Consider the following 25,850-nt stretch of genomic DNA (forward strand, 5'->3'; position numbering starts at 1 on the left):
TATTGGCCTCAGCTGAGGTAGCAGCAGCAAGGCGCAATACAAGAGGTAACAGACTGGAAAGCCATTTATGAGGCAAAAGTTTCAGGAATTCATGACTCATTAACTGTGAAGACTGAGGATTATATGAATATTCCCACTATGTTTTTATATCTTACATGCCTAAATGGATGGCGTTAACAAAACCAAAATTGAGAAACAGGGCCATGGGGGGGGGGAATGAAGGAAAGAATTAGGATGACTTCATGTTTGTATATGTTGAATTTGAGGTTCTATATTCTTTTTTTTTTAACATCTTTATTTGAGTATAATTGCTTTACAATGGTGTGTTAGTTTCTGCTTTATAACAAAGTGAATCAGTTATACATATACATATGTTCCCATATCTCTTCCCTCTAGTGTCTCCCTCCCTCCCACCCTCCCTATTCCACGCTTCTAGGTGGTCACAAAGCACCAAGCTGATCTCCCTGTGCTATGCGGCTGCTTCCCACTAGCTATTTATTTTACGTCTGGTAGTGTATATATGTCCATGCCTCTCTCTCACTTTTTCACAGCTTACCCTTCCCCCTCCGCATATCCTCAAGTCAATTCTCTAGTAGGTCTGTGTCTTTCTTCCTGTCTTACCCCTGGGTTCTTCACGACAATTTTTTTTTATTACATTCCATATATATGTGTTAGCATACAGTATTTGCCTTTCTCTTTCTGACTTACTTCACTCTGTAAGACAGACACTAGGTCCATCCACATCATTACAAATAGCTCAATTTCATTTCTTTTTATGGCTGAGTAATATTCCATTGTATATATGTGACACATCATCTTTATCCATTCATCCAAATATGGATACTTAGGCTGTTTCCATCTCCAGGCTATTGTAAATAGAGATGCAATGAACATTTTGGTACATGACTCTTTTTGAATTATGGTTTTCTCAGGGTATATGCCCAGTAGTGGGATTGCTGGGTCATATGGTAGTTCTATTTGTAGTTTTTTAAGGAACCTCCATACTGTTCTCCATAGTGGCTGTACCGATTTACATTCCCAGCAGCAGTGCAAGAGTGCTCCCTTTTCTCCACACCCTCTCCAGCATTTATGGCTTTGAGGATTTTTGATGATGGCCATTCTGACTGGTGTGAGATGATATCTCATTGTAGTTTTTATTTGCATTTCTCTAATGATTAATGATGTTGAGCATCCTTTCATGTGTTTGTTGGCAGTCTGTATATCTTCTTTGGAGAAATGTCTATTTAGGTCTTCTGCCCATTTTTGGATTGGGTTCTTTGTTTTTTTGTTATTGAGCTGCATGAGCTGCTTGTAAATTTTGGAGATTAATCCTTTGTCAGATCCTTCATTTGCAAATATTTTCTCCCATTCTGAGGGTTGTCTTTTCGTCTTGTTTATGGTTTCCTTTGCTGTGCAAAAGCTTTGAAGTTTCATTAGGTCCCATTTGTTTATTTTTGTTTCTATTTCCATTTCTCTAGGAGGTAGGTCAAAAAGGATCTTGCTGTGATTTATGTCATACAGTGTTCTGCCTAAGTTTTCCTCTAAGAGTTGACAGTTTCTAGCCTTCTATTTAGGTCTTTAATCCATTTTGAGCTTATTTTTATGTATGGTGTTAGGGAGTGATATAATCTCATACTTTTACATGTACCTGTCCAGTTTTCCCAGCACCACTTATTGAAGAGGCTGTCCTTTCTCCACTGTAAATTCCTGCCTCCTTTCTCAAAGATAACGTGACCATACGTGTGTGAGTTTATCTCTGGGCTTTCTATCCTGTTCCATTGATCTATCTTTCTGTTTTTGTGCCAGTACCATACTGTCTTGATTACTGTAGCTTTGTAGTATAGTCTGAAGTCAGGGAGCCTGATTTCTCCAGCTCTGGTTTTCGTTCTCAAGATTGCTTTGGCTATTCGGGGTCTTTTGTGTTTCCATACAAATTGTGAAAATTTTTGTTCTACTTCTGTGAAAAATGCCAGTGGTAGTTTGATATGGATTGCATTGAATCTGTAGATTGCTTTGGGTAGTAGAGTCATTTTCACAATGTTGATTCTTCCAATCCAAGAACATAGTATATCTCTCCATCTCTTTGTATCATCTTTAATTTCTTTCATCAGTGTCTTATAATTTTCTGCACACAGGTCTTTTGTCTCCTTAGGTAGGTTTATTCCTAGATATTTTATTCTTTTTGTTGCAATGGTAAATGGGAGTGTTTTCTTAATTTCACTTTCAGATTTTTCATCATTAGTGTATAGGATTGCCAGAGATTTCTATGCATTAATTTTGTATCCTGCTACCTTACCAAATTAATTGATTAGCTATAGTAGTTTTCTGGTAGCATCTTTAGGATTCTCTATGTATAGTATCATGTCATCTGAAAACAGTGACAGCTTTACTTCTTCTTTTTTGATGTGGATTCCTTTTATTTCCTTTTCTTTTCTGACTGCTGTGGCTAAAACTTCCAAAACTATGTTGAATAAGAGTGGTGAGAGTGGGCAACCTTGTCTTGTTCCAGATCTTAGTGGAAATGCTTTCAGTTTTTTACCATTGAGGATAATGTTGGCTCTGGGTTTGTCATATATGGACTTTATTATGTTGAGGAAAGTTCCCTCTATGCCTACTTTCTGCAGGGTTTTTATCATAAATTGGTGTTGAAATTTGTCGAAAGCCTTCTCTGCATCTATTGAGCTGATCATATGTTTATTCTCCTTGAATTAGTTAAGATGGTGTATCACGTGGATTGATTTGCATATATTGAAGAATCCTTGCATTCCTGGAATACACCCCACTTGATCATGGTGTATGATCCTTTCAATGTGCTGTTGGATTCTGTTTGCTAGTATTTTGTTGAGGATTTTTGCATCTGTGTTCATCAGTGATATTGGCCTGTAGTTTTCTTTCTTTGTGATATCCGTGTCTGGTTTTGGTATCAGGGTGATGGTGGCCTCATACAATGAGTTTGGGAGTGTTCCTCCCTCTGCTACATTTTGGAAGAGTTCGAGAAGGATAGGTGTTAGCTCTTCTCTGAATATTTGATAGAATTCACCTGTGAAGCCATCTGGTCCAGGGCTTTTGTTTGTTGGAAGATTTTTAATCAGTTTCAATTTCAGTGTTTGTGATTGGTCTGTTCATATTTTCTATTTCTTCCTGATTCAGTCTTGGCAGGTTGTGCATTTCTAAGAATTTGTCCATTTTTTCCAGGTTGTCCATTTTATTGGCATAGAGTTGCTTGTAGTAATCTCTCATGATCTTTTGTATTTCTGCAGTGTCAGTTGTTACTTCTCCTTTTTCATTTCTAATTCTAATGATTTGAGTCTTCTCCCTTTTTTTCTTGATGAGTCTGGCTAGTGGTTTATCAATTTTGTTTATCTTCTCAAAGAACCAGCTTTTAGTTTTATTGATCTTTGCTATTGTTTCCTTCATTTTTCATTTATTTCTGAACTGATTTTTATGATTTCTTTCCTTCTGCTAACTTTGGGGGTTTTTTGTTCTTCTTTCTCTAACTGCTTTAGGTGCAAGGCTAGGTTGTTTATTCGAGATGTTTCCTGTTTCTTAAGGTAGGATTGTATTGCTATAAACTTCCCTCTTAGAACTGCTTTTGCTGAATCCCATAGGTTTGGGGTCGTCTTGTCTCCATTGTCATTTGTTTCTAGGTATTTTTTTATTTCCTCTTTGATTTCCTCAGTGATCACTTCGTTATTAAGTAGTGTATTGGTTAACCTCCACGTGTTTGTATTTTTTACAGATCTTTTCCTGTAACTGATATCTAGTCTGACAGCATTGTGGTCGGAAAAGATACTTGATAAAATTTCAATTTTCTTAAATTTACCAAGGCTTGATTTGTGATCCAAGATATGAGCTACACTGGAGAATGTTCCATGAGCATTTGAGAAAAATGTGTATTCTGTTGTTTTTGGACAGAATGTCCTATAAATATCAATTAAGTCCATCTTGCTTAATGTATCATTTAAGGCTTGTGTTTATTTATTTTCATTTTGGATGATCTGTCCATTGGTGAAAGTGGGGTGTTTAAGTCCCCTACTATGAATGTGTTACTGTCGATTTCCCCTTTTATGGCTGTTAGTATTTGCCTTATGTACTGAGGTGCTCCTATGTTGCGTGCATAAATATTTACAATTGTTATATCTTCTTGTATCGATCCCTTGATCATTATGTAGTGTCCTTCTTTGTCTCTTCTAATAGTCTTTATTTTAAAATCTATTTTGTCTGATACGAGAATTGCTACTCCAGCTTTCTTTTGGTTTCCATTTACATGGAATATCTTTTTCCATCGCCTTACTTTCAGTCTGTATGTGTCTCTAGGTCTGAAGTGGGTCTCTTGTAGACAGCATATATATGGGTCTTGTTTTTGTATCCATTCAGCCAATCTGTGTCTTTCGGTGGGAGCATTTAGTCTATTTACATTTTAGGTAATTATCGATATGTATGTTCCTATTCCCATTTTCTTAATTGTTTTGGGTTCGTTATTGTAGGTCTTTTCCTTCTCTTGTGTTTCTTGTCCAGAGAAGTTCCTTTAGCATTTGTTGAAAGCTGGTTTGGTGGTGCTGAAGTCTCTCACGTTTTGCTTGTCTGTAAAGGTTTTAATTTCTCCATCAAATCTGAATGAGATCCTTGCTGGGTAGAGTAATTGTGTTTGCAGGTTTTTCTCCTTCATCACTTTAAATATGTCCAACCTGTCTCTTCTGGCTTGCAGAGTTTCTGCTGAAAGATCAGCTGTTAACTTTATGGGGATTCCCTTGTGTGTTATTTGTTGTTTTTCCCTTGCTGCTTTTAATATGTTTTCTTTGTACTTAACTTTCGACAGTTTGATTAATATGTGTCTTGGCATATTTCTCCTTGGATTTATCCTGTATGGGGCTCTCTGTGCTTCCTGGACTTGATTAACTATTTCCTTTCCCACATTAGGGAAATTTTCAACTATAATCTCTTCAAATATTTTCTCAGTCCCTTTCTTTTACTCTTCTTCTTCTGGAACCCCTATAATTCAAATGTTGGTGCATTTAATGTTGTCCCAGAGGTCTCTGAGAGTGTCCTCAGTTCTTTTCATTCTTTTTTATTTATTCTGTTCTGCAGTAGTTATTTCCACTATTTTATCTTCCAGGTCACTTATCCGTTCTTCTGCCTCAGTTATTCTGCTATTGATTCCATCTAGAGTATTTTTAATTTCATTTATTGTGTTGTTCATCGTTGCTTGTTTCATCTTTAGTTCTTCTAGGTCCTTGTTAAATGTTTCTTGCATTTTGTCTATTCTATTTCCAAGATTTTGGATCATCTTTACTATCATTATTCTGGATTCTTTTTCAGGTAGACTGCCTATTTCCTCTTCATTTGTTAGGTCTGGTGGGTTTTTACCTTGCTCTTTCATCTGCTGTGTGTTTTTCCGTCTTCTCATGTTGCTTACCTTACTGTGTTTGGGGTCTCCTTTTTGCAGGCTGCAGGTTCGTATTTCCCATTGTTTTTGGTGTCTGTCCCCAGTTGCTATAGTTGGTTCAGTGGGTTGTGTAGGCTTCCTGGTGGAGGGGACTAATGCCTGTGTTCTGGTGGATGAGCTTGGATCTTGTCTTTCTGGTGGGCAGGTCCACGTCTGGTGGTGTATTTTGGGGTGTTTGTGGACTTATTATGATTTTAGGCAGCCTCTCTGCTAATGGGTGGGGTTGTGTTCCTGTCTTGCTAGTTGTTTGGCATAGAATATCCAGCACTGTAGCCTGATGGTTGTTGAGTGAAGCTGGGTGCTGGTGTTGAGATGGAGATTTTTGCCGTTTGATATTACTTGTAGCTGGGAGGTCTCTTGTGGACCAGTGTCCTGAAGTTGGCTCTCCTATCTCAGAGGCACAGCACTGACTCCTGGCTACAGCACCAAGAGCCTTTCATCCACACGGCTCAGAATAAAAGGGAGAAAAAGTAGAAAGAAAGAAAGAAAGAAAGAAAGAAAGAAAGAAAGAAAGAAAGAAAGAAATAAAGAAAGAAAGAAAGAAAGGGAAAGAAAAGAAAAGAAAGGAGGGAGAGAGGGATGGAGGGAGGGAGAAAGGATGGAGGGAAGGAAGGAAAGAAAGAAAGAAGATATAATAAAATAAATTAAGACAAAATAAAATAAAGTTATTGAAATAAAAAATAATTATTAAGAAAAAAAATTTAAAAAAAAATGGACAGATAGAACCCTAGGACAAATGGTGGAAGCAAAGCTATACAGACAAAATCTCACACAGAAGCATACACATACACACTCACAAAAAGAGGAAAAGGGGTAAAAATAAATCTTGCTCTCAAAGTCCACCTCCTCAATTTGGGATGATTTGTTGTCTATTCATGTATTCCACAGATGCAGGGAACATCAAGTTGATTGTGGAGCTTTAATCCGCTGCTTCTGAGGCTGCTGGGAGAGATTTCCCTTTCTGTTTTGTGTTCGCACAGCTCCCGGGGTTCAGCTTTGGATTTGGCCCCACCTCTGCATGTAGGTTGTCAAAGGGAGTCTATTCTTTGCTCAGACAGGACGGGGTTAAAGGAACAGCTGCTTCGGGGACCCTGGCTCACTCAGGCCGGGGGGAGGGAGGGGTATGGAGTGCGGGGCGAACCTGCGGCGGCAGAGGCTGGCCTGACGTTGCACCAGCCTGAGGCGCACCATGCGTTCTCCTGGGGAAATTGTCCCTGGATCCCGGGACCCTGGCAGTGGCGGGCTGCACAGCCTCCCCGGAAGGGGGGGTGTGGATAGTAACCTGTGCTTGCACACAGGCTTCTTGGTGGCAGCAGCAGCAGCCTTAGCGTCTCATGCCTGCCTCTGGCGTCCACGCTTTTAGCCGCGGCTCACGCCCGTCTCTGGAGCTCCTTTAAGCAGCGCTCTTAATCCCCTCTCCTCGCGCACCAGGAAACAGAGGGAAGGAAAAGTCTCTTGCCTCTTCGGCAGGTCCAGACTTTTCCCCGGACTCCCTCCCGGCTAGCCGTGGCGCACTAACCTCCTGCAGGCTGTGTTCACGCCGCCAACCCCAGTGCTCTCCCGGCGCTCCGACTGAAGCCCGAGCCTCAGCTCCCAGCCCCACTCTCCCTGGCGGGTGAGCAGACAAGGCTCTCGGGCTGGTGAGTGCCGGTCAGCACTGATCCTCTGTGCGGGAATCTCTCTGCTTTGCCCTCCGCACCCCTGTTGCTGTGCTCTCCTCTGCGGCTCCGAAGCTTCCCCCCTCCGCCACCTGCAGTCTCCGCCCGCGAAGGGGCTTCCTAGCGTGTGGAAACCTTTTCTCCTTCACAGCTCCCTCCCATAGGTGCAGGTTCTGTCCCTATTCTTTTGTCTCTGTTTATTCTTTTTTCTTTTGCCCTACCCAGGTACGTGGGGACTTTCTTGCCTTTTGGGAGGTCTGAGGTCTTCTGCCAGCCTTCAGTAGGTGTTCTGTAGGAGTTGTTCCATGTGTAGATGTATTTCTGGTGTATCTGTGGGTAGGAAGGTGATCTCCGCGTCTTACTCTTCTGCCATCTTCCCCTTGTGTCCTCAAGGTTCTATATTCTTATATATGCATTCCAAAGGAACAGAAAAAGGAAAGGGAAAAAAAAAGAGGCAAGGAAGGGCTAAACTGGGCAGATGAACAAGGATCCAATTAGGGAAAATCCTGAATGACTAATAACCCTGCATTGATTTACAAAAGCAAAAAAAGTGTCATAGATTTTTTTTTTTAACATCTTTATTGGAGTATAATTGCTTTACATTGTTGTGTTAGCTGCTGCTGTATAACAAAGTGAATCAGCTATATGTATACATATATCCTCATATCCCCTCCCTCTTGCGTTTCCCTCCCACCCTCCCTATCCCACCCCTCTAGGTGGTCACAAAGCACTGAGCTGATCTTCCTGTGCTATGCGGCTGCTTCCCATTAGCTATCTATTTTACATTAGGTAGTGTATATATGTCAATGCCACTCTCTCACTTCATCCCAGCTTACCCTTCCCCCTCCCCGTGTCCTCAAGTCCATTCTCTACATCTGAATCTTTATTCCTGTCCTGCCCCTAGGTTCTTCAGATCCTTTTTTTTTTTTTAAGATTCCATATATATGTGTCAGCATACAGTATTTGTTTTTCTCTTTCTGACTTCACTCTGTATGACACACTCTAAGTCCATCTACTATGCTCTGTCAGACCCTTTACCCATAAACCCTCAGTCATCCTTCACAATTCTTGGAAGCCTTCCTTGAACCATCAAGGTAAGATGCCTTTCTTATGTCCTCTAAAAGACCGTATTTCCTCTAGAATAGGATTTATCACCTCAATCAGTACCTAATATAATTTCTATTATAAAATAGGCACTCAATACATATTTACTGAATGCTAATTAAAGAGACAGAGGCACGCTTAAAACCTGTGAATTCCTAGAAAATTCTGACCTATTTACTTCAGATGAACACTGATGACCTTCCAGAAACCCTACATTCAAGATTGCAAGGAGTGAAGGAGTGTTTTATAAGTTATTCCTAGAGAAGACTTTAAAAACTCTGTTGACTCTCTCACCGTTCAGTGTTATGGACAGTAAAAAATGATTCTCATGGTCTCCAACTGAAGTGATTGGATTCCAAGGGCAAAAAAAGATACAGATTTATTATTTAAGAGATCATAGCACTACTAGAAAGTATAAATAAAATCATACCTCTTGAGTTCACCATTACAAAATATTTCTAATAATAAAACCATAAAACAGTAAGGGCCATGATTTGAACATGAATGTCTTCATGTTCAGAAGAAATTATAACGGATCTTTGTTGCTCTTGAGTCTATTTCTTATTAAATAGTTATCAATCAAGATCCAAGGATGTCCACGAGATTATAATTTCCTATTATGGGTATTTCTGTTATTAGACCTTATTTTTTGGTATAATTTTAATGCACGCCAGTTGTTATATAAATAACAGAAATAAAACCTTAAAGTTTCATTTTCTCTAAGGCTTATATATGAATGAGGCTTTTCATTTTAAAAAATCACTTGAAGATATCTTTTTAATGTCCTTGGTCTTTCTAATTTAAATCCTATTATTTCAGTGTCATTAGAATTCTTAGCATGCATATTTAGTCTCTGTAAAGTAGGATGTGGGACAAATCTTTTGTGGCACAATTAAATTGTCCCCCTCAAGGACAACATAGTAGAAGGTGAGCACTAATTTAGTTAATATGGTAAAGAAAGATAAATGGTTCTTTTAAAAAGTGAAAACAAGCACTGCCAATTCTTGTATTTCATTTTCACTTTTGAAGTGGGTTAAAACAGGACAATAATTTGCATATAAGAACTATTAAATATTACATAAGATTGCTTCACCATTTAAAAGTTAATATCAGAGAGAAATCTCAACAAGTTGTCAAATGAATTTTATGGAACCAATCATAGTTCATAGTAGTATAAAATACTTATAAACTGAATACGAGAGCATCAGAAATATTTCCTATCTGTACTTAAAAGTATTTATGAAGTTTGCAAGAGCAACATAACTACATGAAAATGTAACTTCTAATATAAATCAATAAAAGAAGGAAATGAAAATATGAGAAAAAAGCTATTATACTAAAAGAACTGAAATGGAGTGTGTCATTTCCAAAGAGATCTCATTCATAAATCTAAACCATGCTCCACTTTGGAAACAGTAAAAGCTAAGATTTTTATATAATTCTAAAAACAGAGTATTAAGATCTTTATGTTATAAATTTTTTTCAAATATTATATCAAGCATTTATTAAATATCCAGATTTTCTCAAAAATAATGACAGATATTTAGTGAATTACGCATTATACACTGTGAGATACATAAAGAATGAGTAAAACTATTCTTCTTGCTCTCAAGGAGCTTATCGAATGGGGATGTCAAACTACAAAATGAACAATAACAGCAGACAATAAAGTAAGTACCCTAATTACTGCAAAGTTAGATGTGAGCCCAGAGGAAGAGGATGTTTTTTATGGAATACTCCATGAACATCTATATTAAAGTTGACCATAATAAAATGGAAATTACACATCATCATCAGAGGTTTTCTACCTCAGAAGTTTTTGTGGGCTACAGGCTGTAGAGACAGATAGGAGAGTAGTAATAAGGATAAGAGGTTGTGTGACTTATGAGACTAAACCAGCATGGAAGCAACAGGTCCCTCTTCTCTCTCTGCCACATTCTACTTCTTATCAATTCACCTCACTCACCCCTTACCACCTCTCATGTGTCCCTCCTATTCTACTGACCACTTCTCTCCTGGCTTGAATTATAGAAGAATCAACATTAAGAACACTCTGTTAGAATGCCTTTGTCTTTTAGTTGGTAGAGACTTATGTTGTTTTCCAGATCTCACTAACTTAAATCCATTGTACTCTGGGGTTTTTAGAACATCAAATATGTTCTCAATGTCTAAGTTCAAGATTTGGAAAGTAAGACAGTAAAAGAGATGGCAAACCTCCATTAAATTATCCAGAAAAGGTAGTTTATAAAATTTAAAAACTCAATTATTGGCAACATATTGTGGACGTTTTTTTTCCCATAAGGGCAATATGAATGAAAACAACACTTCAACAAAACCTCATTCCATGTTAAGTTTTTTTCACTCTGTGTGAAAAACTTAGCTAAATATTAAATTGTTCAGGTATATAATTAAGAGAGAGATTTGTAAATGTCATAGGTGTGATCTTTCGGTTAAACTTTTGATCTCCTGTTTAAACTTTTTACTGTATTTAATGCTAATTTTATTACTATTTTGATCATAAATCTGGATCCTAGAATTTTACTATTCTGTTCAGCAAAAATTGAAAGTAGACAAAAAATTCCAATGCAGAATGTTCTTCATTAAGTTGTATAAAATACAACTTAATATTATGCCCTTGGCTATTATTAAAGGACACTAAAAGCAACAACCTATGAAATCTGTCCTTAAACTTTTGCAGAAATGTTGTTAAGGACACTGTTATATCTAAAATCCCAAGAGAGAAATTTCCTTTAGAAGTTATTGGTAGTAAAGCTTCACTTTAAACAAATTAATAACCTTCCTCCTCTCTAATCATGAAACTAGTTCACTTTTTCTACAATGGCTTACAGCTAAATTTCAAGCTCAATGTGGAAATTATTATAGGTCTTTAGGAAACTGCATTTTGTATTTTATTTACTGTTGTTAAATTTTCACTATCAATTATTTTTCCATGGTATTGATAATTTGTTTCTATTTATATTTTAATATTATTCACTGAAATATAATTTGGATATGGCTACACAAGTTCTTTGTGAAACACAGTAAAATCAAATTTGATTTCTTTCTGTTTTTTAACTGTGCCGATAAATACCTTAAATTCTACAAGCAATTAAAAGCCTGGATAGGCTTCAGTAATTTAGTGAGGTATGAGCTATCACCAACTACACTTTAGATGTGCTTAGTTCACATCCAACCCTTGCTTGTAAACCTTCAATGAAATGGCATTTTCCATAGATAAATCCTAATCGTGGTAGTCAAGGCTCTCAAAAATCTGGCTTTAAACTAAACTTTTCAGATTGCTCATCTTTTAAATCGTCTTCTTCTGTCAAGGGAACTGATCTTGCCTTCCTTAAAACAAGTCTCAGAATTTCCCAAGTTTTAGATTACTTCCTTACTATAAGCCCAAATAATTTCTCTAGTCTTTCTGCCTATTCTCAAGACCTACTTCAAGTCTATCTTTCTCTATGAATCATTCCTAGGCCATATGCTTTTCTAAATTCACTTATCACTACTTTAAAAATCCTTTATATAAGTATTTTTCAAACTGAGGTTCATAAAATCAACTCTTTGGATGTAGACTTTAAAGAAATTTTTAATAGAGTGCATCACATTAAGAAACATGAAAAGTTGTTTTGTAAAATTTGTCTCAGTTATAAACACACATACATACCAACGTTTCCAATTTTGTGTGTCCTGAGTCTCAATATAAAATGCAATTTCTTTCTATGCACTGTGGGAAAAAAAGTTTTAGAAACACTGCTTTACAGTGTTCTATTAAATATTATCATAAAATATGGTTTTAGAAAATTTTTAACATTACAAAAATAATACGTTCAATGAAAAAAAAATTTAAACTACACTTAAGCCAAAAAAAATACTTTAAATTTAACTTTTGAAGGGGTAATACACTCACAGTGTTTTTTAAAAGTGAAAAATACCAAATTTAGACTCTAAAAATTTCCCTTAATACCTCTGTTGCCATTTCAACCTCCTCCCAAAACATGTAACCCCTGTTATACATCAACATCATTATTAGTTTGAGTATATAAAATTTCTTTATCATATAAAAGCAAATTCAGACATATAATCTTATACTCACATACATCTTATATAAAAGATAACATAATATATACTCTGTTTTTTAGCTTAATTCCTTTTATTAGCAATATATCTTGGAACTCCCTCCAGCCAGTACATAGATGCTTTCTCATTTATGGTATTCCATTGGATGAGGTACCATAATTGATGTAACTAGACTCCTGTTAATGAACATTTAATTATTTCCAACCTCCTGATATTACAAACAATGCTGCAGTGAATAACCTTATACTGATATCATTTCATATATATACAAATATAACTAAAGGATAAATTGTAGAAGTGTTATTGTTATTGCTATTGTAGAAGTCAAAGGTATATACGTTTTATAATTTTTATAGATTCTGTCACATTGCCTTCTACAGAGGTTTTTTCTAATTTATACCCCCATTGCCAAATTATCTAAGGGTCTTTATCTGCACATCTTTGCCAAGAAAGTGAATTATTAAACTGAGTTCATGCCAATTTGATAGGTAAAAAATTATCTCATTATGGCCTTAATTTTCCTTTATTCTACTAAGTAATGTAATCATCTGTCATATTTTAAAAGCCATTTGTATTTTTATTTTTTGAACTATCCACTCATGCCCATTGCCAATTTTGCTATTTGACTGTCTTTACTTTATTAATTTCTAGAGGTTCTTTATATATTAAAGAGATTATGGTATGTGCCTCTTGTGGTATGGGTTTTCATGAATAGATTAGCAAGCATTTTAATTTTCTGTTGATCTCTTATAAAGTAATTATTATATATATTTTGTTTTCCCATTTTCTAATTCATTCCTTTATGCTTTTACCTTTGTTAGTTTCTTTCTTCTGCTTTCCTTTTATTTAACTGTGGATTTTTCTCCTAATTTTTTGAGTTGGATGCTTAACTCATTTATTTCATTCTTTTTGTTTTGTCCACGTTAAGCTTTTAAGGCTCTGAATTTTCCTCCAAGGGCAGTTTCATCCGCATCACTTAAGCTATATATAAAACTTTATTTTCCCCACACATGTCCTGCATTCATTGATGCAAGCAAGGAATATAGAAATCTAGGGTAAATTCCTCCCTTTCAACAGGTATTTTTGCTGGAGCTTGGTAAGATCTACAGCAACTTGGTTCTTTGATCACGTCTTTTCTTAACTTTGTGCTACACAACTTCTGCCCAATCTAAGTTGCTTTTGGCTACCTAAACATGTACTTCTAAGTCTGTGGATAATATACAGTTCCTAGTTTCATGAAAAATGCAGTTTATAGATTTTTAATTTTGTTGTTGTTGTTCTTTTGTTATTGTTCTATGGTCTCCAACAGGGAACAAGGAAATAATGTTAAGTTATGCAACCCTGTTTATACCAGAGATCCTCTTATATGTTTTCTTGTATATTTCTATGTTTCCCAGCGTCCATACATATATAGAAGATTTTGTAAATACTTTAAAATAATGAAATGATACACTTCAGGCAATGTTTGTGCTGTAAATACCAAATCCTATCTTTCAATCTGCATTAAAAAAAGTCCAATGACTTTTCTTTTAACCACTTGGGCACCATCTGCCTAATCCCGTCATCCTTCATCTATTTATAGGATGGATAAGAAGAATGTTCATATCTCCCAAAAAACTTGGCTCCTCAGACTAAAAATATTATGATATTTGAGAAAGTCTGAGAAAGACTTAAGCATGAAATACCTTTGAGAGATCACATAAGAAGAAACATTAGTGGTCTCCAAGGTCCATTAATTTTTTGAGACCAACATTGCTCCTCCTCACAATTATCTGCTGGTAAAGTTTGAGATAAAAAACTGAAACTCAGTCTATGTATTTTATGTGCTATAACAAGGTTCTTTTATTTTATTAAATGGAACAAGCCTAAAATCCAAGTTTAATTTGACTTCCCAAACTATGCTAAATGAAGGCTAAACATTCAAATATTTTCTGTATTTCCCTTAGCACAACATGCTATTATAGTTCTTGTTAGACTAAGTTTCATACGGGATGGGATCATAACTGTCAAGTTCACTGTTACATACTGCTAGAATACCGAAATACAGAAAACAATTGTTCTTGAACTACTGACGTTACTAAGATTATAGATTAAAATTTATGCTAGCTGGGGTTGTAGTAAAAAGATGATGAACAGAACAGAATCATTTTCAGGTCACGACTCTGAAATTTACGAGAAATATGGTTTAGGTTCATTACAACCTCCGAGTTTCCTCACCTAATAATGGGGATAATAATACTACTCAGTTCACAATTGTTGAAAATATTTTTAAAATAATAGAAGTGGGGGCTTCCCTGGTGGCGCAGTGGTTGAGAGTCCGCCTGCCGATGCAGGGGACATGGGTTCGTGCCCCGGTCCGGGAAGATCCCACATGCCGCGGAGCGGCTGGGCCCGTGAGCCATGGCCGCTGAGTGTCCGGAGCCTGTGCTCCGCAACGGGAAAGGCCACAACAGTGAGAGGCCCGCGTACCACACACACAAAAAAATAATAATAATAGAAGTGGAGTGTTATCAACAGACTATATACTCAATAAATGTATTTTTTTCTTCCTTCACAATTTAAAGTCTTCCAAATTTGCCTTCTGTTCTGATATATTTGTCCTGTAAAAAAAGATTTAAACAGGAAAGTATATGGTATTTTACAGTTTCCAAAATCCACAGAGAAAATTTGACTTTTCCTGAGTTACATCCTTTTATAAAAAACCAGTCATCTGATAAGTACTGGAAGAAGTAACTATATTACTCAAGTATAAAGTAAAATGAATAGTCTTTAAGTGATCTGAAACTTCAAGCTCTCCTCTCATAAACTGTTCTTTGTTTGCATGTGTTTGATCAAGAATGCTGTTATCAGGAACCTTATGACAAGTTAGTTTCAGTCACAGAAAGATTTACTCTCCTCGCAAAAATCTGTTTCTAATATTCTGGCATGCTATACCAAATTCTGATCAAAAAGCCACAATTACTTGATTTAAGCTGGCAGGCAAGTCATTTGTCTAAGGTCCAACTTAGCAACTCACTCCTAACTTGCCTGAATTTAATCATGAACTTTAACTTCCATTCAGAAAGAAAACAATGTTTTAAACAGCTAAATCTGAAGAAATGTTAAACTTAACAAAGACAAACTTTCAAGGCACCATTTAATTGTTAAAGTTGAACTAGATGTCTCCCTTACCTATATCTTACAAAGTCCTATATTTTACCTAAAATCCCAGCTCTGTCACCTGATATTACTGTTTAATAATTTACCTTTTACAGAGACCTATATTTTGCTATGTTAAAGACTTTTTCAATTTGACATTTTATGGAATCAAAGACTCTTCTTTTCCCTTAAACCCACATCCATGTTCCTTAAAATAAACATTTTTCTCTAAAGTCTCTAAAATCTAGACTCTACAATCTAGACAGATAATGGTTAAGAACACAGGCTCGTATCCCAGCTCTGCCTCTTAAGAGTTGTGTTATCTTGTGCAAGTCATTTACCATTTAAGCTTCAGTTCCTGATTTATAATTGAATGGGGTTAATAACAATACTTACTTCATAGGAATATATACAGTTAATGCATATAAAAAGCTTGGAAGTACCTGGCTTCTAGGAATTGGTCAGTAAATTAAATTCTTCAAAAAATATTTACTGAACACCTACTAGGGGCTAGCACTGTTCTAGGTACTGCAGATATAGTTGCACTGATTATTAAATGTAATTCTGGCCGTTATGGAACTTACATTTCTCTTGGGGGAGACAGACAACTAAAAATACATCATACAATATAATGTCAGGTAAACATAACCATAACAAAGAGAAATTAAGAAGAGGGGAACATAAGGAGGTAAGGTGTTATTTCACACATGGTAGTCAGAAAAGGCCTCTCTGATGAAATGACATTTGAACAGAGACTAAACTAAATAAAGAACAGGCCCTGTGCATCCCGAAGTGTTTCCTAATTATAAAGATGATGATTATGAGTGATCAAAAACCCATGTACAACATGACCTTCACTCCCATATCTTTACACAGGCTTTGGGAGGTAGTGAGGAGAAATCAGCCAGTGGAGGGTGGGCATGAGTGGGTAGGGCACTCATTAGCTTTATTATCATGAGAAAGTTAAATACTTTCTCTAATTTAGATTGTGTAGTTTCCTGTACCTCTGGAGATAAGAAAGAGGCTCGCTTGGCCACTGTGTCCTCTAGTTAGGCATATGATGTTATACATACATTCTCATGGGTAAGAGAGAAATAAATGGAAAGAGAGAAGTCAGTTACGATAAACAGAAATTATATTGAGACCAAAATAGCATTCTTTATGTAGGCTAAAATTGAAGTCTGGCAAGATGGAAATTAGATGTTTTACAGCACATTATATGGTCAAAGACATTAACTTCTTACACAAATTAAATCAAGAAAGAGATTCCAGTTATAAGAGTACAAACACTTCCCAAAGGAAGATACATAACAGATAATACCACCATAAAAAAATCCATATCAATTTGTTCTCCACTCATAATTGAAAATTATCTACTTTCATAACCTCTGCTTTGTGATTTTCTTTTAAAAGAGTGATATGATTCTTTAAATCAAATGCATACCAATATTTACCACACACTGAGATAATTACTTTCATATTTCAAATATCAATACTTTAGATCAGGTTAATAGCTAGATTAACTTCGAATTTCTACCTCATAAAACAATCATATGTAGCCCCTTAATCTTCTATAACTTTCAGTTTAGTTATTTTCATAGATAGTGCTATAAAATGATGGGATATTCAGCTCCACAGCCAGTGCTGGGGGTTGGGAGAAAGAGAATAATTGGCTATGTAACAGTCCAGAGAATCTACTCCATTTATCTAAGCTCGTTTCATGGACAATTTTATATTATGAGGGATATAGCTTTATTTGCAATTATATGCTCCTACCCAAGCCCAGATGAGCATTTTTATGTGCCTCTTTTATGGCTTTGATCTCTCAGTTTAGACCTGGCTAAGCAAGGAGACAATGTAAATATTAGGTTGGCTTGTGAAATGAGACATCACTATCTCTGAAAACAGGTGTATCTCATTAACCTAACGTGGTAAAAAGTATCTTCACTGCAGTGAACTTTACTTCATATTGGGATATACTGGAATTGAGTTCAAACTTTCACATGTACAATTAAGTATACAAAACTCCTGTCACTTAAAGTGTTGGAGGAAGGGCAGTGGTGAAGAGATGTCAAAGGACCCCCAGATTTATGGTTTGAGCAGCTAGGTATTTGGTGGTACCACTTATTAAAAAGGAAGAACAAATTTTGTACTTAAAAGTGATAAACTCAGTTTTAGGTGAAAAGTAGAAAATTTTTAGATGTGGGAAAGATATATATCTGAGCTGGAAATATAAATTTGCAAGTCACTGATGTATTAATAGTAAATGAAGCCATGAGAATAGATGACCTTAACAAAAAAAAAGAACTCTTAGAATTCTGTAAAACAACAGGAGTTATTCGTTAATGAAAGAGAAAACATTAATAGACCTTTTTTTTTTTTTACTAGAGTTAAAATATGACAACCTGTTCCAGACTAAAGGAGAATTTTTATAGGGTTTTTTTGCAATTAAATGTAAAAAAAAGTGACTGGAAAAATATGAACAAAGAATGAGCCCATCTCATAATTCCAGAAAATTATGCAAGAAGGACAATTCCTTAGCCACAGAATTAATATTTAGCAACTGACTATTAAAATCTTCTGTGAGCAGAATGTTAAAACTCAGCCCCTCAATAAAGACTGAGTAATATAATACAACTATAGACACTATGTTCCAGACTAACAAAGGGAAATATAACAATTGTTTTTTAAGTTTTAAAAGTTTTTTAAATTTTAGGTGAATTTGGATTATATACTAGCATTCTTGGGAATAACACTTGCTTCATATTAAAAGTCATCCCTAGATATGTAAACCTCAAGTCAGCAAATATTAACCTACCAGGTTTTATGACTTTCCTATTTCTACACTGTTCTTCACATGAGACGGCCCCCAAAGGAAAGGGACTTTTGTTGACCCCAACCCAATTCCTGGAACATTAAAAGTGCTCAGAAGTTAAGCCAGCTCCATTGTTCCTCCCAGGCCAGGCCCCCCAGGTTTTACCTTAAAAACACAAACCTGCCTCATACCCATTCCCTACCTCGCAAATCTCTTAAAGCTCATGAAAGCAATCTGTTCTATGATATATCTTAGAGGTAAAAATGACCTAGAACAATCTCTCGCCCAGCTACCTGGTTGTACATAGTGAAGTTATGATTTACTGCCTTTGTGAAGAGTAGTGTAGTTTTAAAAAATTCCAGTGTCTTATAATATATTGTAACCTTAACACCCAAAATTAAAATTCTAATTTACTCTTGATTGCTGGACATTTTCTTTGACTTCTACATCTCAGAATCTTTTATAAACTGAGCCTTTAAAGTCTGAACCTTATAGTGTGAAGGAAGCCCTCCAGTCTTTCAAGAAAAACTGGGAAGGAAAAAGAAAAAAAACAGGCCATTTGCAAACACTGAATAAAAAGGTAACCCATCTCCCATCTTAATAAAACCAAGGAAATTCCATGTTTTGACTATAATTGTTTCCAAACTTCTATAAATAATCTAAGAACTTTATTTACTGTGGGGAATAACTCACAAAGCAGTCTCAAAAAAAAAGGTGAATATATGCACCTACCTTAGGAATAGGATTCAGCAGAACTACACCTGATTTCTTAGTGATGACCTGTTTTGTTGTATAGTGATGGTCTATAAGTTGAGGGATATTTGAAAACCCAGTGCCTTCAAAACGATACATGTTCTGGAGAAAGGACAATAAAGTAGAATAAATATGAAGACATTGCTTCAGCAACATTACATTCATCAATAAAGTTCCATTTAAGAAAAACTATTATTGCACAACAATGTGAAGATACTGAACACTACTGAACTATTATACACTTAAAAATGGTTACAATGGTAAAAATTTAAAAAATTCCAACATGCTAAAAAAATTTACCTTTGCATCAAGAAATTAATTTTCATAATGACTAAATATAATTCAGATTATTAAAAAAGAAAAAAGAAAAACTTACAGACCTGGAATGCATTTTGCTAAAATAATAACCAAAGGAAATAAAGCATGGGATACATTTAAGTTAAGGAACAAGAAACATGTGTATATATGTTTGCTTATATGTTCCATTTGGTAAAATTTTCAAGATAAAAAATAATGTCAAAAGGTTGAGGAAGTATATCCAATATAATAATAAGTATTTTAAGAATACCTCTGATGATCATTTATTTCCCTTTTATCAATACAGTATTGATTGGTTTTTCTACACTGGGGTTATTCATGTATTATTCTTTCACCAAAACCACACAGTCATTAACATTCACTTATATTTGATAAAGAAATAAAATGCAGCAGACACAAAACTGCATATATCAGCATAGTCAAATCGCAGCACTTTTTGATTTCAAAACATCAAGTTAGTAACATTTTGCCAAACTCTGTCAAGACCCCTTTTCTCTGTCTTCATATTTCAAACAGGCATGTAGGTCAGTAATCATAGGGATGAATTGATGGCAATAAGTTTAGCAAAGAAAACGTATCTTAGTGGGCCTATTTTTCAATGCAAAAAGTGTTACAATACAGTGTGATGTAATAAAGGCTTCCATTTGATTGTTCACAAAGAATTCACCTGTATATATACGGGTGATGTGTACAAATACAGATACAAACATGCTCCATTTTAAGAAAACTCTATGCTAAGAAATAAGAAATTTCAAAACTCTCTAAATTTGGATACTATTTACATTACTGGAAGATTATTTTCCCAGGTAAAGGATAAAAAAAGACAAAGTTCCTTTTCCATAATATAAAATTAGATTCAATTTATCAGAATCTAATTTATATACAGCTTTTTAAATGAATATTTTCGTTTCATCAAGTGAGGAACAAACATGCATTAGCTTATTTTAACACTTAACTATATAGTTCAACTCAAGGCAGTTTGTGTTAAGGGTCAATTCAAGGCAGTTGTTAATAAACTGACTAAAGAATTGTTGCATACAACAGCCAGACCTGCTATATTAGTAGATATTTAAGAATATTTCACACTAAGGACAGTAGTCTATTACTAGATGTGCAATGCACTGAGCAATTTCTCTCAATGCCTCAGTTTATTTCAAAACAGAAATAATATTTGGACGTCCTCACAGAAAAAGTGTGAGGCCTGAACAAGTATTAACATGCAAACCACTGCTTAGTATACAGTACACACTCAATTATTAAGTCATCATACAAATAATAAACCTTGGATTACAAAAATAATTCCAAATCTGGATATATGATAAGAAACATTTTCAAAGGACACTTAAAAGTGTAAATTACATGTTCTCAAGGAATAATGATTATCTGTAAATAACCAAATATCCTAGAAGGCATTCTTATATGAAAATAAGACATGAAGAAAGGTAAAATGTTATAGATGTGTAACATGTAATAATAACAGTAATATCTGAACCAAATATATGGTCTTGTATACTTGAAAGTTCCTGAGAGTAGATATTAAGCATTCCCACACACACACAAAAAAAGAGTTAATTACGTGGGATGATGGTTGTGTTAATTACCTTGATCTTGGCAATCATTCTACAATGTGTACCAAATCATCATGTTGTACACTTTACATATATACAATTATATTTGCTTATTATTCCTCAGTGAAGTATGTGTGTGTGTGTATATATGTATGTGTGTATATATATACACAAACACACATACACACACACACACAGTTTCTCCCTCTGTCTTTCTTCAGTCTCTTACTAAAGAGCCAGGAAATCCTGTTATAACAGACCATTCTATTATTTCGCACAAAATTTTTACCTCCCTCAGAATAAAAGCCTAAGTCTTTACCATGGTCGTTAGGGCCCTCTAATCTGTCCTCTATCATCTCTGTCACCTCATCTCTTACCAAATCCCCCATCCCCCCTCAGTCCCCTCCAGCCACACTCATTTTCTTCTTGTTTTATAAACACACTACACACATTCCCTCCTCAGGGAGTTTACACTTGCTGCTTGAAATAGTTCCTTCGATGGCCGTTTGGGTAATGGCTCCCTTACTTCCTTCTAGTCTTTCATCAAATGTCACCTTTTCAGTGAGGTCTACTCAGGCCATCCAATATCCATTTTCTCACCCCAACTAAACTTCTTACCTCCTTTTCCTTACTAAATTTTTCTCCTTAGAATTTATCACTATCTAACATCACATATATTTTACTTATGTATCTTGTTTATTGCCTATCTCCTCCTCTAGAATATAAGCTCATGAGATGATAAATTTTTATCTTTGTTTTGTTCATCTGAGTATCCCTCTGGTCAAGAACAGTGCCTGGCATATATTGCCTGGATAAATAAAAGTGTGTGAAATAAATGAAATGCAATGCATATAAAATGACTATAAAGTTAAAGTAAGACAACTTAACATAGAAATGAATACTGGAAAGTTCACACACTCACACAAACTCAAGATGCCCCTGTAGAATGTTTAATAAAAAGTAAGTAATGAGATGAAGTTCACACAGAATGAAATTTTAAAGTCAGCCACTAGTGTCATAAAGCCTTATATAAATTTCTAATATACCTCTTATAACTAGAGAAATAGAGAATAAAATAATAGGAATTTTCAGTTTCCCTTTCTTAAGAACATATCTAGTTTTTAATCTAAAGGTAGTTTTCTGCCATTGACACAGTAATCATGATGAACTAATACAGTGAGTAATACAAGCAGCAGTACTTCCTTCATGGGCTAAAATGAGAAACTGATTCCTAGCAAGTATTTGTTTAAAACAATTCCTCTGACATCAGTGAAGTTCTGAGTCCTAAAACAGTGCAAAACCAATTAATTCACTTCCTTAAAGATGAAGATAATGTAATGAATCTAAAAATGATGCTATGGCTGTTTGCTTATAAAGTTCACCTAAGCAACTAAGGTCAAGAATAATACATTCACGGAACCCTCATGCACTGCTGGTGGGAATGTAAATTGGTGCAGCCACTATGTAAAAAAGTTTGGAGTTTCCTCAAAAAACTAAAAAGAGAACTACCATATGATGAAGCAATTCAACTTCTTGGTATTTTTCTGAAGAAAATAAAAACAGTAATTAGAAAAGATACATGCACCCCTATGTTTACTACAGCATTATTTACAATAACTAAGGTATGGAAGAGACCTAAGTGTCCATCAATAGATGAATGGATAAAGAAGAATGCATAAAAAACAAGATACACACACACACAATGCAATATTACTCAGCCATAAAAAAGAATGAAACCTTGCCATTTGTGACAACATGGATGGACTTAGAGGGTATCATGCTAAGTGAAATAAGTCAGAGAAAGATAAATATTATATGTGGAATCTAAAAGACAAAACAAACAAGCATAACAAAATAGAAACAGACTCATAGATACAGGGAAGAAATTGGTGGTTGCCAGAGGGGAAGAGGGTAGAGGGATGAAAGAAACAGGTAAGGGAGATTAAGAGGTACATATTTCTAGCTAAACAACAAATAAGTCATGAGGATGTATTGTACAGGATAGGGAATATAGTCAATAATATTGTAATAACTTTGTATAGTGACAGATGGTAATGACTTATGGTGATCATTTTGTAGTGTACACAAATATCAAATTACTATGATGTACACCTGGAACAAAGGTAATATTAGAAGTCAACTGTACTACAATTAAAAATAAAAAAAGAATACATTCACCAAAAATGTTGAGGACTTGTTTCTTGATACATACAAAATTCTGAATATTACATTTGACTTTGTACAAATCTGTGTAAATTTCTTATAGTTCAGATGACCTGAGGTTGGGTTCACATATACAGAATTCTTTTTAAATTTTTTCTACATGGCTTTACTAATAATGTGACAGAGAGAATCCACATTAACTTTCAAATAAGAGATTTCTCTTTGGAGCTACTAATGATCTCTTATGTGAATTCCAAAAGAAGCAATAAAAAATAGTAGTAAAAAATAAATTTCTACAAATTCCTACGAAGATCATTTTGTTGATAGTCATTTGTATTACATTTTAAAAAACCATGTAATATATCATTAAAAAATAAGAAGTATAAATAAAAAATATGTTATGAATCAATCTTTGTAAAATAAGAATTACATAGTTGCACACAATTAAAATATATTTTTAAGATCTCAAAGAATATACAGTGAGCCCGTAAGGGGGTATTAACTGTGAAGCACGTGTTCCGTGATACATATTTCTGAATTTTTACTAAGAGTATGCAATATTTTTGTTTTTAAAACATTCACTATTTGTTTTTAAAACATTCCTGATTTATCACTGTGCTACTTAAGAATCAATCATGCATATAGATGAAAAACAATAAAAAGTAGAATCAGATTTTGTTGCTACACATATTTCCAGAGGACTATTATTATGCAAGGAAGTCAGAACAGAATAACCACACAAAAATGAGAAGGGGATTCAATGAATGTGTAATTTGAAATATTAGATCTGAGTAGATCTGAGTAGTAGTAGTAGTAGATCTGAGTAGATCTCCTGAGAAACCATCAAGGATAAGCACGCATAAGAAAAAAATAAAAAGGAAAGAGGGAAAATCACTTCTGAAAGAGGCCAAGATGAATAAGCTGAATAAAAACAAAAGGCTAGAACACTCCTTTTTTGGGTAATACCCAACAATAAAAATGTAAAACATAAATTTTAGCTTTCTCAAATAAAAAAAGCACATTGACTAGTTATATTACTAGTTAAACCAGTAAACAGGAAGAATTGTTGGGGAATCTGAGGAATAAGATTAATAACATTTTGGTAAGGCTTTTCCTAGTTAACTTTCATTCATTCTTCAGATGTTGTCTCAAACGTAACTTCCTTAAGTTTTCCAGTTAAAAGTGTTCATAGCACTGTGTATCTTTACAGCACTTAATAAAGTTTATAATTACATATATTGCGTGTGATTTACGAATGACCATGAGCCTCCCCACTAGACTGTAAGCTCCACCATTATATCTCTCGGTCTTAAAAGTACTCACTCAATTAGTATTTCCTGGAAACTAATTAATAAGGATTTGGAATGGCTTTGCTTTATTGTTAAGAAGGAAGTTTCCTAGGTCCCTAATTGTGTGTCTGGGGCACAGAAAATGATATCTTATGCTGATTTCATTTTGACTTCAAGGAACGTATTGCCTTCTCTTGAATCTTTGAATGGCTGGAGTAAAACAGTTAAAATAATCTTAAGTGTACAAGGATAAGAACACAAACTTGGAATTGTCATACAAACAAGTTTTGGGTCTGTATATACTTTCACTTAGTCTTTCTTAAGATCCACAGTATGAATTTAAAAGGTAGTTCAAAGAGCCTAGAGATTGTGGCAAAAAAAACAAAGTAAACTTGTCTGGTACATTCAGAGACTACATCCATCACTTTAAAGTGAAACTCAGCACATGATACACATCCAATAGATATCTGTTGAATGAACTGATGATACAATACACTGAGCTACCCAATTTCACATAGTAACTACTCACAGCCTCCACTTCTGTGCTATTTTTGTTTTATTGGCCCATATCCCTGGACTCTATAGAATACTTGCTCAATTAGTATTTTTTGATTGAAATGAATGAAGAAATAAAAAAGGATGATATGCCATTACGTAGAGGATGTTCCCCCAGGTTTTATTTTAAAATATTTACTATGTTGTGATTTTTAAATTCATCACCAGATGTTAATTCAAATGTCTGGCTCAATTATCCTTAAATTTGCATCTTTAATGTTTCTCTGTTGATGAATTCTACTAATGTCTCACCTAGCAGGTCTTAAGCTCACCGAGCAGTAGGCCATACATTTTCAGTTTCACCTCCCTACACTGCATAACATGATACTCTGCCAAAATGTGTTTTTAGCAAATATGTGTCAGATAAATAAAATTAGAGAAATATGAATTGGTATTTTCCTATTAATAATAGCACAAAAAGTTTTTTTCTGAAGTACTTTGTTTTATCATTTCTTTTTGTTTACCTTATACAAAAGCAAGGATTTGATTATATATTAACTTATCAAATGAAACAATGCTATTTGAATCTCTATGAAAATCTGTCAATATTTATGACAAAAGATAAACAGTTTTAGGTACAAACTCTAACTGTGGCTTTACATCAAGCACCATAAACAGGTTAGTAACTATGGAATAAGTCAGTAAATAACACTAGAATTACACTGAGATTCAGATACTTAGCTATGCTTAATATATCTGGCTTTATGAAATTAATGTAATTAGTGTCCAATAAAAAGTACAGTTCTCCTTGCTTGAACTAGCTAAAACACCAGATATTCTCTGCTAGAATAGTAAAAAATGTAAAAATCTAAAGTATCTACATCCATCTTGATCAGTCATAATGTTCACAGCATGCAGAGTTTCACACCATGTTAAAAAAAATAACTGTGATATGCATACAAAAATAAAGCTTCAAAACAACTGCCAAACTAGACTCTAGTTGACAGAGATAATGTTGCT

At 34.8% G+C, this 25,850-nt stretch overlaps 1 protein-coding gene across 6 annotated transcripts in view; it reads right to left on the bottom strand.

Moving 5' to 3' along the window:
- FER (FER tyrosine kinase) overlaps positions 1-25,850 on the bottom strand; it is a 477,424-nt gene that overhangs the window by 207,688 nt on the left and 243,886 nt on the right. For all 6 annotated transcript variants that reach the window (XM_032625918.1, XM_032625922.1, XM_032625921.1 and 3 more), the window contains one exon: positions 18,977-19,099. In XM_032625918.1, the coding sequence (XP_032481809.1) occupies positions 18,977-19,099 (123 nt within the window). The remainder of the gene's footprint in view (positions 1-18,976; positions 19,100-25,850) is intronic.

Source organism: Phocoena sinus, chromosome 3, assembly GCF_008692025.1.
Source record: "Phocoena sinus isolate mPhoSin1 chromosome 3, mPhoSin1.pri, whole genome shotgun sequence".
Classification (NCBI taxonomy): domain Eukaryota; kingdom Metazoa; phylum Chordata; class Mammalia; order Artiodactyla; family Phocoenidae; genus Phocoena; species Phocoena sinus.